Consider the following 12565-nt stretch of genomic DNA (forward strand, 5'->3'; position numbering starts at 1 on the left):
TGCCATAACTGAGACTCATCAAACTAGATAACAGAGGTCACTCTTCACAGGATTCCTTAAAAACCCACCTCACCCATCTCGCGGCCGCACCTAAGCCATGTTCGGTTGTATCCTCGGCTGAGTCCCGTGCTCCTTGCTGAGCACCTCCAAGACCCCCACTGGTGGCAGCTGGCCTCGGTTTCCGGTATGGCCTTGAGACAACTATAATCACATGATCTGTGAATTGCTTGCTGATTCTTAACAGGTGTCCCCAGGAGGGCACAGGCTGAGGCTAAACTTGGCCTGCAGCTGAACCTCTCTCAGGACTGTGTCACTGGATGCCTACTACTAAAGCCATGCTAATGAGACTGGGAGACTTGGGAGCTTTGCTTAGTACACAGAAACAGACATGGAAAGGCAGCCAAAACAGGAAGACAGAGAAGCAGAAACCATATAAGAGAACAGAAAAGAGATCCAGGAATAATGGAGTCAAGCAATCTAACAGATACAGAGTTCAAAACACTGGTTATGAAGATGCTCAATGAACTTAGGAGAAGTATAGATGAACTCAGTGAGAACTTCAACGAAAAAATAAAAAAACATAAAATGGAAATGGAAATTATAAGAGAACCAGTCAGAAATGAAGAATATACTACCTGAGATGAAGAGTATATTAGAGGGAATCAACAGAGTAAATGAAGAGGATCTAACCACTGGTACAGAGGATGAGGAAGCCAAGGACACCCAACCAGAAAAGCAAGAAAAAAGTAACCAAGAATATAATAATAATTTAAGGGGCCTACGGGACAAAATTAAATGGTAAAAACCTTCATGTCATAGGGGTACCTGAAGAAGAAGAGGGAGAACAAGAAGCTGAAAAGCTATTTGAAGAAATAATGATGAAAAACTTCCCTAATCTGGTGAAGGAAATAGACATACACCACCACGAAGCTCAGAGTCCCAAACAAGATGAACCCGAAGATGCCCACACCAAGACACATTATAATTAAAATGCCAAATGTTAAATACAAAGAGAATTTTAAAAGTAGGAAGAGAAAAGCAGTTAATTACCTACAAGAGAGCACCCATAAGACTGGCAGCTGATTTCTCAAAAGAAACTATTCAGGACAGAAGGCCTTGGCACAAAATATCTGATGTGATGAAAACCCAGTATCTACAACCAAGAATACTTTATCCAGCAAAGCTTTCATTTAGAGTTAAAGGACAAATAAAGAGCTTCTCAGGCAAAAATATGCTCAAGGAATTTATCAACACCAAGTCAGTGTTACTCAAAATGTTGTAGGGACTTCTTTAAGAAGAAAAAATATGAAAAACAGGAATAAACAATGGTAACAACTACATTCCTATCAACAAGTACCTCAAGTGGAAAAGAATTAAGTGCTTCAACCAAAAAACAGAATGGATGAATGGATAAGAAAACAAGACCCCTACATTTGCTGTCTACAAGAGACTCACTTCAGATTAAAAGACATACACAGACTAAAAGGAAGGGGATGAAATAAGATATTGCTTTGAAGGACCTAGAGGGTAGTGAGCTGAATGAAGTCAGTCAGATAAAGACAAATACCACATGATTTCACTACATGTGGAACAAAATCAATAACAAAATGGAAACAAACTCATAGAAACAGAGAACATTTTGAGGGCTACTAGATGGGAGGGAGATGGGAGGGACGGTAAAAAAAAAAAGAACCAAGGGATTAAGAAGTACAAATGGATAGTTACAAAATAGGCATGGAGATATAAAGTGTAGCATAAGGAAAACAGTTAACAATGTTGGAATAAATATGTAAGGAGGAAGAGGGGTACTAGATTTAGTGGGGTGATCACTTTGTGACTCATATAGATCTCTAATCACCAACTATGCTGTACAATTGAAACTAATATATTATTGTATGCCAACTATAATTGGGAAAAATAAATTCATTGAATTGTACAATGTAAATATGAATAGTTAATTGTCTGTTACATTTCAAAAAAGCCAGGGGAAAAAAGATACAAAGTGTAAAGCAGAAAAGAGAAATCTCTAAGATAGCGATGCATACTCTTCTAGCCACACATAAAAATGGTTAAAGAATTCAATAAAATATTTTTCTTGTTTCAGCATGTTTATTTTTAGATGCAAAATACGCAGGAGATGAATATATGAATAAAGGGGAGATATTTTGTGAAATGATTTTGGCACAATCGACTAAAAACTAAACAGAAAAATAAGATTTACTGTGGCATTAATAAAGAAAAAAGAAACATCTTCTGAAAAACAGGGTAATAGATTCAAACACTTTTTTCTCAGAAAAGACAATTCAACACTATCTTTCTTGCAGATCATCAAAAAACTAATGGATCTATAACATTCATAAAAGTTGTCATTGATTCACACACAGAATTAACACAGCCCTTCCCCTTTCCCCAACAATTCATTCCAAAAACCATTATATGGTGCTGAGCAAGGTAGGTGCATCAGGGAGGTTCCATGGCCTAGAGCAGGGTGGCAAAAGAAGATTTATATGAGAGGGCAGGGAAAATTGTGTGAAGACTTTGGGAGACTCAGGGGGCAAGCATGAGTGGTTATAGCCCAACAAGGAGTATCAGAGTGTAAGCAAAGTACGGAGGGTGGCAATGAGATGTGGGCTGAACAACAGGACATGAGTTAAATGAAATAAATATACTAAGAATATTCAGTTGCCATGGTTCTGTGACAGAATAGAATTATACAGAAAAGGGAGGAGGAAGAAACCTTGGAGTGTTAACAGGCTGATAAAAGCATTAAAAAAATAGATGTAAATGTATGTATGTATTCATATATATATTTATCTGTATGTAAACATCCACACACAGAGATTCCCTAGCTTTGTCCACTCAGAAGCAGAGCCATTCCAACCGCAATAAGCACATCTAGCACCAAGATACTGATTTCTTTATACCACTCTCCTCAAAAAGGAACCAGGGCTTCTTGTTAGAATGGCTGATTCTAGAGCTGAATAGGAAAGATGAAACTTGACCACCCTGTTTTGCAAGAAAGTAAAAAATAAAAAGTTCTATAAAAATAATGGTGATATTTTCAATGACCCAAGGACCAGAAAAGGACCCAGAGGACAACCTGAAGTGGCTCCAACGGCCAAAGCAAGAACTATTGGCAAATCAAAATAATGATAATAATGTATTGTGATGCACTGAATAAAACAGAAATACATGGGTGTACTCTCATATAAATGAACTGACTTTAATTCAAAGTCTGATCAGGAGTGGTACATATTTCCACTGTCTCAGAGAAACTCCCATGAATGTATTTATTACAAAGGAAAAGTAAATTCACAGTGGAGAAGCCTAGGAAAACTAACCAATCCCATAAATAAGATATCATCAGTAAAGGCGTAAATGGAAATCAACTGCCAACTGACAATATTAAAGAATACAAAACACATCTGACATTTTTGCAAAACACACACACACACACACACAAATTATATAAATCTAATCATGAGGAAATATCACACTTTATTCAAAAGTGTCAAGGTCAAAGGAAAGACAAAAACTACTGTAAAGAAGCCATTAATGAAAAAATTGGCAATTTTTTTGAAATTCTGAAAAGGGTTTGAGAATTAGATAAGAATTATTTTCCTTATTTTGATGATCATATTGTTTGTATTATTGTTCGTATATCCTTGTTTGTAAGAATTACTCTGAAGCAGTTAAAAGAATGATAGGGTATAATATTGGCAACTTATTGTCAAATGGTACAGGAAAAAGTTCCTTACACTATATGTGCAGGTTTTCTATTTGCAATAATTTCAAAATGGAACATTTTAAAGTAAAAATTTTAAGTATTACACTATTCATCTCTTTGACATCTTGCTTTTCTCCAACTAACTAGTAGTCTGTCTTACAGATACTTATCAATAGATAACACTTATCTTACTGTGTTTAACGGCAACAGGAATTCCACTGATGAAGCTGTATGTTAAATGCCATTTTTGCAAGGCAGCAATGGATCAAAGAACATATGCATCTTAAAATGATAAAAAATGTCAAGGTATCATCCATAAGAGAGCAACAACTTATACACACATCGAGAACTTCTAAATTTGCTATTTCTCCATACCTTTTACTGAGAGCGAGTATGAGTAGAATTTAATGTTTGCCAATCTCCTGGGTGTAAAACTATCTTTCTTGGAATTTTTACCTCCATTTCTTTAATTAGACTGAACATTTTCTCTTGTTTCTTGAATATCTGGTCATTTATATTTTGGATTAGCTCTTTGTAAGTCAGACAAAACAACTCTTTGTCATTTGTCTTACAGATATTCCCTGTCTTACGTACCCTTTGACACATTTTGGCTGATTTTGTCACATTAAATTTTTAGATTTTTCCCTAGTCAAATTTATTGCTTAGAAAGCATTCAAAGGATTATTAACTTTTTTCATGTCCTTTTAATCTAAACTTTCATTACATCTGGAATTTTTAACACTTCTTAAAGTAAAAATCAGATTATAAATGTTTTGTTTTCAGTAGTAGCCTCATTGACTCTCCTGTAAAAGTTGCTGGTGCCCTTTATTTTCTAATTACTTACACCTCATATTTGTACTGGTTTGTACATCTAGAACACTGGTATGAAACAGGGGTAAATGTGCTACTTTGTCTTATGAGGAGTGCTTCTAGTAGTTCACTAGGTTGGCATTTACAATTATATGTAATATTCCAACCAATCATGTTAAGGATTTCTGCTGCCTTTTCATCATCTATCCAGATTTTTTTTTAAAAAAACGCCTACAGCATCTGGTATTCCTAGGCAGTCTCCCATCCAAGTACTAACCAGGCCCGACCCTGTTTAGCTTCTGAGACCTGACAAGATCGAGCACATTCAGGGCAGCATGGCTGTAGCATCTATCCAGATATTATTTCTCATTAGTTCAATAATATAAGAAAGTGAGTTAAGAGATTTTCTAATAAAACCATCGCTGTATTCCTAGATGAATCCTAAATCTAAAATTCACTGCATAAGATAAATTTTTAACTAATTTGAGAGCATAGTAAAAGCCCCACAATGATAGGCTCTGCAACAGAATTCAGATGTAACAATTATCAACTGACTCCCAACCTCTGCAAGAGGTTAAACTGGAGATGTCATTATTTTACAATGATATGAACCTGCATTTAATGCAATTGAAATTTTAAGACCCCACTTATAGCCTATGCTCAGGTTATTAAGTTTACACATTTCTTTACTATGAAAATACTGTAAATACGTTTTTCTTTGCCAACCGCTAAGGCTAATTATAAAATATATTCCTAGTAATAATTCAATGATCTTTTAAAACTATATATTATTTTTAAAAGATGAAGTTGCTTTCATTCTTTTATCATGCAACCAGAATAACAATTATAACAATAAAATTGTAATCAAGTCAGGAATAGCTGTGTGCTTTAAATAAGCAAAAAATTCTGTGCCCTAAAAATGAAACATGGCAAGAAAGCAAACATTAAGTAAAATTTTCAAGATCACACTTAGATCTCAAATAACTTGAACAGTAAAAATCAATTTATAGTAAAAGTGGGGGGGGGGGACTGAAAGTAAAATAATGACATCTTCATTTTCCGTATGTTAAATATAACCTTAAAACTACATGAAATACAACATGGTACTGGCATAGAAGTAGGCATTAGAGTTCAAGGGAACAGAAATTAAAGTGCAGAAGTAAACTTGGTCAAGTGACCTCTGACAAAGGTGCTAAGACAATCCAATGGAGAAAAGATATCTTTTCAACAAATAGTGCTGGGACAACAGTATATCCACATGCAAAATGATTAATTAGACCTTTACTTCACAACATGCACAAAATTGACTCAAAATAGATCTTAGATCTAACCAATAAGAGCTAACACTATAAAACTCAAGAAGAAAACGTAAGTGTAAAAATCTTTATGACCTTAGGTGGGCAGTTTTTCTAATTTAACACTAAAAGCACAAACAAGGGGAAAAACTGGAAAACTCGACTGCATTGAAATTAACTTTTTTTAGGCTTCAACATACACCATTAAGAAAACGAAAAAACAAGCCATAGAGTAAAAATTATATTTACAAAACCTTATTTCTGATAAAAGACTTGTACCAAGAATATATAAAGAACTCATATAACTCAAAAAGAAAATAAACAACCCAATTAAAAAAAGAGAAAATTGTATTTACAAAATTATATTTACAAAAGCTTTTGCTTTTCTGAGTATTAGGGAAAATGAATAGGCAGAGCACAGAAAATTTTTAGGAACATGAACTACAAAAAGGATACTGTAATAGTGCATTTGTCAAAACCCACAGAATATACATGACTGACCCTAAACTATGGAATTTGGGTGATCATGTGTCAAGGTAGATTCATTAATTTGACTAAATGTACCCTCTGATGTAGGATGTTAATAGCAGTGGAGGCTGTGCATGTGTGGGGACAGAAGGTATATTGGGAACATTCTGTAATTTCTGTCCAATTTTGCTGTGACTAAAACTGCTCTAAAAATAGAAAGTCTATTTAAAAGCAAAAGGAAACAAACACCTACCCACTAGGATAGCTATAATCAAAAAAGACAATAACAAGTGCTGGCCCAGATATGGAGAAACTGAAACTCTCATACACTGCTGCTAAGAAAATGAAATAGTGTAACCACTTGGGAAAACAGTTTATCAGTAACTCAAAAGTTAAGCATAGAGTTTCCATAGAACCAGCAATTCACTCCTAGGTTACCTATTCAAGAGAAACAGAGACATATTTCTACACAAAGACACATATGTGGCTGTTCACAGCAGTGGTATTCAAAACAACCAAAAAGTACAAACAACTTATATGTCTACCAGTAAATAGAAGGTAATATATCTGTACAGTGGACTAACACTCAGGTATGAACTACTTAAATATGCTTCACTTTTTTGAAGATGGGCCTCAAAACATGCAGAGTAAAAGAAGCAAAATGCAAAACATCATGTAATGTTATGATTCTTCTTATATGCCTATGAAACTTGAATTAGTTGGGGAGGGGGTATAAGGAGTGCCTGCAAATGGAACCAAGCTTCTATTTGGAGTGACGGAAATGTTATAAAATCAGATTGTGGTAACAACTGTAAAGCTCTGTATATTTACTTAAAATATTATTGAATTATATACTTAAGACAGGTAAAATTCTGTGGCACATAAATTATATCTCAATAAAGCTATCCAAAAAATCTGTATGAAATATCAGTATAAACATAACATTTAAAAATAAGGAATTAAATAACAAAAAAAGTTTAGAGCTAAAAACAGTTTCCTTGGAGAGTAGAAAATGGGAGTGCAAAGGGAAAAGGAGAGTAAGAAGGTACTTACTGCTCTCTGAATACCACTGCTGTGATTTTTGTAAAAAGCACTATAGAACTAGCTGACATTTTATACTACTATTCCTGTACAACTGGAAAAAATTATTAATAAACTTAATACAAATATGTAATTAGCAACAAACTTCCAGCTACCATTTATCAAGCAAATTATCATTTTGGGTTTCATATAATAATAAGACGGCATTAACAAATAATATCACCATTGGAATGAATTTGTCCTTTTCTCATCAAAACAAAAGGATAAGTAATGAATCAGAATATAACCTTCTAAATTGAGGAAAAGGCTCCCTTAATTTTCATAATTGATTCTAAAAGCACTAGTACGTACCAGAATCTTCTGTGGGTTCAGTTTTCACTTTGATGGGGCCACAACTGAAAGGAAAAGGGAACGCTGATAAAGCTATGCATTAGTGAGGGCGGCTCACATAGTATTCAAATGCACTGGTTCATCATAAAATCACTCACCTGACCAAGCTGAATGCATAACTGACTCAAGTTTAAAATTTACATTCTTATTTCTCATATAAATATGACTTGTCAACTAAATTTAGTACTTTAATTCCAATTTAAACTTTTTTAGAAGTATAACAAAATATTAGTGTAGCATACTAACTTTCAAATTCCACTTTACTATAAGGCCTTCCTATCCACAATGTGATCATTAGACAATCACATCGGCTTTACCCAGGAACAACTACCATACAGAACTAGGTCAAAAACTGCATTTTCACAGGATCCCCAAACAATTTGACTGCATATTAAACTTCAAAATGTGCAATATAGGCCTTTTTAATATTCTAACTCCTCAATAATCAAAAACTTAAACTTGGTAAAGTGTGGAAGTTTATTAGTACTAATGAAATATGTTTTACCTTCCACCTGAAGATAGCATTGACCTTTCAGCATCTGTTACCATCACGCGAGCACCTATGTACAAAAAAAAATTAGATTTAGGTTCTTCCAATTCTTCGAATATGACTAATATTCTCTAAGATCCTAAATATAGAATGAACTGAGAGAGGGGGACTTCATAGCTCTGGGTCACACTAGAATGAGCACTGCATTAGTTATAAAAGTATCCTTGGTTCTCCCTTATAAAATAACTAGAGATAACACTCATCTAACAATTTTCAGCCCCTTACACACCCTCTCTTTAATGAAAAAGCTCTTATTTTTACCAGTGAAGCAAATACAGCAATATACTATTACTCTGGTAATGTAAACTAAGACTACTGATGTATAAACAATGATAAAGATTTCTATTAAGAGCAGCAGATCTGGCTCTGAAGAATGAGAAAACAATGATTGCTAATGCATACAAACTTTCTTTTTAGAGTGATGAAAATGTTCTGTAATTAGACAGCAGCAATAGTACATCTTGTACATATACTAAGACTCACTGAATTGTACAATGTAACATTGTAAATTTTGTTGAATGAAAAAAAAGAAAAGACTGACTCCAATGCTGATGAAGATATACAACAATTCTCACATTGTTAGTGGGAACAGAAGTCATGTAAAAAGTCATTTGGCAGTTTCTTAAAAAGTTAAATATATAACTACCATATGATCTAACCATTTCAACTTTAGGTATTTACCAAAGAGAAATGTGAATATATGTCCACATGAAGACTTGCACTCAAATATTCATAGTCCTTTCTTTACAATAGCCAAGAAACAGACACTCAAATTTTCATAGACAGAATGAGTAAACAAATTGTAGTGTATCTATACAATGGAATACTACTCAGCAATAAAAAAAAATATATGAACTACTGAAACATGAAACAACCTGGGTAAGTCTCAAAATAAGTCAAATATAAAAAAGGTATATACTATATGACTCCATTTATATTAAAAAATCTAGAAGATGTAAACAAATCTACAGTGACAGCAAGATTAGTGGTTGCCTCAGGACAAGGGCTGGAAGGAGCAAAGGAAAGAATTAACTAAGGGGTATAAAAAATTTGGGGGTGAAAGATGTGTTCACTATCTTGACTGTAGTGGTTTTTCTCAGTGTATACATGTGTCAAAACTTACCAAATTATCCATTTAAAATATGTATAGTTTATTGTATGTAAATTATATCTCAAAAGAGCTGTTAATTTTAAAAACTGGAAAATGAAATCCCATTACAATCACAATATTTCAATTACTTTGAGAGTTGGTATGGCAAAAAAACCGAGTCATACAAACCTACCCACTTGGACCACTCATTAATAAACACCCTATAGAAATAGTCATTAATTAACATCAGGCCCCAATGTTTCAAAACAAGTTTCTAGAATAAAAGATATCACAAAATACAAAAGACAGAGTAATGCAAACCTAGAAAACTTCAGGGGAAAAATTAGTGATCATGAAAAAGTATGAATTTTTACTTAAACATCACAAAGCAATCTTTTCAAGGACATATATAAAACACCAACAGCTAACATCATAATGGTGAATGCCTAAATGCCTTCCAGCTAATATAGAGAACAAGGTGATGTCTTCCATCCTCACTTCTATTTGATACTGTATTGGATGTTATAGCCCAAGCAATAGGATTAAGAAATAAAAGTCAATCATTGTAAAGAGGTAAACTGTCTTGATTCACACACGATTCACTTAATTCATTATGTAGAAGGCCCAGAAATAAACAGTCAAGGTCAACTATCCTTTATAAAGATGCCAAAGCAACTCCAGAGGAAAGGATAGTCTTTTCAACGACTTGTGCTGGCACAATCGGAAGATGAATTTATACCCTTACCATGTATCATAAACAAATATTAACTCAAATTTGATTGTAGATCTAAATATATGAACTAAATCTAAAACATTATAGAAGGAAACGTAACAAGTCTTCATGACCTTGGGTTAGGCAACAGTTTCTTAAATAATGACATCAAAAGCACAGTGATAAAGAATAAACTGGACTTCGTAAGAAATAAAAATTTTTGTTCTTCAAATGACATTATCAAGCAAGTAAAAAGACAACTTGTAGAACTGGAGAAAATATACATAGCGAGACTGTATGAAAAACTCTTCCAACTCAATAATAAAAATACAAATAACCCAATTAAAACATGGGAAAATATCTGAATACATATTTCTCCAAAGAATATAAATAGCTAATAAGCACATGAAAAGATACCCAACATTAGTAATGAGGGACACATAAATCAAAACCACAATGAGATACCATGTCACACCCATTAAGATGGCAAAAATCAAACCCAAAAGACAATTAAATGCTGACAGGGATGTGGAGGAACTTGAACCTTCAAATGATGTTAGTAGGAATATAAAATGGTGCATCCACTTTGGAAAATAGTTGGCAATTTCTTAGTTAAATGTAAAATTACCCTATGACACAGCAATTCCACTCCTAGGGATATATATCTAAGAGAAATTAAAGTATTATGTCCAAATAAAAACTTATTTAATTATGCTTATAGTAGTATTGACACTAGTGGAAACAATCTAAATGTCTACCAACTGATGAATGGATAGATCGGTGGTATATTTATACAATGGAATATGTACTATTCAGCAATAAAAAGGAAAAAACTATCAATATACTCAACAACATGGATGAACCTCAATTAAACTATGCTGAGTGAAAAAAGTTAATTTCAAAAGATTACATACTATCTACTTCATTTATATAACATTCATGCATTAACAGACGGGTAAGACGAAAATATTCTAAAATTAGACCGTGGCAATGGATATAAAATTTTTTAAGTTTTTTAATTGTACAGCTACCAAAAACCACTGAATTATATACTTAAAACGGGTGAATTCTATGGCATGTCATAGAATTATATGACAATTAAACCTCAATAAAGCTGCTAAAAAATTAATCTTTGCATCATGGAGGGGACAAAACAAAGGTTATTTAACAGAAAACAAAATGTTTAGGTGTGTCTATTATTGTCCTTGCATCCTTACGTTGGTTACGTTGCCAATGATAATGGTTATTTACTTTCAAAGTCTCAAATAAATGCGGCTCCAAGGGGTACCAGTCTTCTAAATATCACTATTCCCTTCAAATGAAATGGCTGAATTTCCCAAGAAAAAGTCCTCTTGAAATCCTCCTCATTCTTCAAAAGGGCCCATCTTAATGCCCTGTTTGCATGAAAGCCTTCCTGGGCTATAAAAGAATCTTTCCTCCAACGACTTCTCTAACCATAGTGCTTTCTCTAACCATTCCTGCAGTGTGTACTTTATGCTCTTGCTGTGGTGACTTCATGGACTTTTTATCTCTTCCATGAGACCTACTTAAAAGCTTTAAAACTTGTACAGTTGTTTATCCCCTCTCCACCCAATCTTGTGCCCAATAATTCCATGCTTGTTCAATTAACATTAAGTTAAATCATACTCATAATTCTGGGAAATGAGAGCAAATATAGAATATGATCTTATATATTGCAAACATAAAACCTTAAATACATCATAAAGCCAGTAGCAGAACTAAAAATAAAAAACAAGTCTCTACTTTTTCAGCTCGATGACTTTTCATTGGTTTATATGAACATCCTAATATCCCACTCCAAAATGTCTTATTCATATTCTCAAAGAAAACATTAAAATATATTAAATTTGGCAAAATAGGTTTAGGAATCCATCTGGCTATTGTATAAGCAAAGCAATCACTTACCTAGGTGCTTCTTTGGCTCCAGGAAAGGTCTGCATTAAAACAAAACAAAACAAAAACTATACATAAATATACAAAACAAAATTACTATAAGGCATAAATTTAAATGAGTCTTACAGTAAGCATGAATTTTTAAAGTATATTAAAATAAGCTGAATAATCAATTTCATAAGAATAAACTGTTGGTGGTCAAAGAAGAAAGTACTTCACCTCTTAATGATAAATGAAATCCCTGCTTTGTTCTCCAAAATCCATTTCAGAGTTGCAAGATCATAGTTCTCAGGGTGTTTAAAGGCAACTCCTTCTGGAAGCCCCTGCACTACCACAGCAGACTGATCTCGTAGCATCTTCTCATAGGGAACAGGCACCACTGTTGATTTGCCTAAAGCTTTCCCTGGGGGTGAGGAACAAGGGGTGAGGTAAGGAGGAAGGAGGATAAACACCATTAAATGCTAAGATCAAAAACTAAACCATCATTAGTTTATCATGGCTTAATAAATGGCATGCTTTCTTCTAATAGCTGATTTTGAAACTACTTTGAAATACGATAAGGCCCTAA

At 33.7% G+C, this 12565-nt stretch overlaps 1 protein-coding gene and 1 pseudogene across 11 annotated transcripts in view; both read right to left on the minus strand.

The window, feature by feature from the left end:
* The window catches only part of GTF2I (general transcription factor IIi), a 94024-nt gene that overhangs the window by 55872 nt on the left and 25587 nt on the right, over positions 1–12565 (minus strand). For all 11 annotated transcript variants that reach the window (XM_006918536.2, XM_006918534.2, XM_025051550.1 and 8 more), the window contains 4 exons: positions 12217–12400; positions 12010–12038; positions 8237–8291; positions 7693–7736 (listed from right to left, as the gene is read on the minus strand). In XM_006918536.2, the coding sequence (XP_006918598.1) occupies positions 7693–7736; positions 8237–8291; positions 12010–12038; positions 12217–12400 (312 nt within the window). The remainder of the gene's footprint in view (positions 1–7692; positions 7737–8236; positions 8292–12009; positions 12039–12216; positions 12401–12565) is intronic.
* Positions 4766–4884, minus strand: LOC112485284 (annotated as a pseudogene).

This window comes from Pteropus alecto, unplaced genomic scaffold, assembly GCF_000325575.1.
Source record: "Pteropus alecto unplaced genomic scaffold, ASM32557v1 scaffold68, whole genome shotgun sequence".
In the NCBI taxonomy this organism is placed as follows: Eukaryota; Metazoa; Chordata; class Mammalia; order Chiroptera; family Pteropodidae; genus Pteropus; species Pteropus alecto.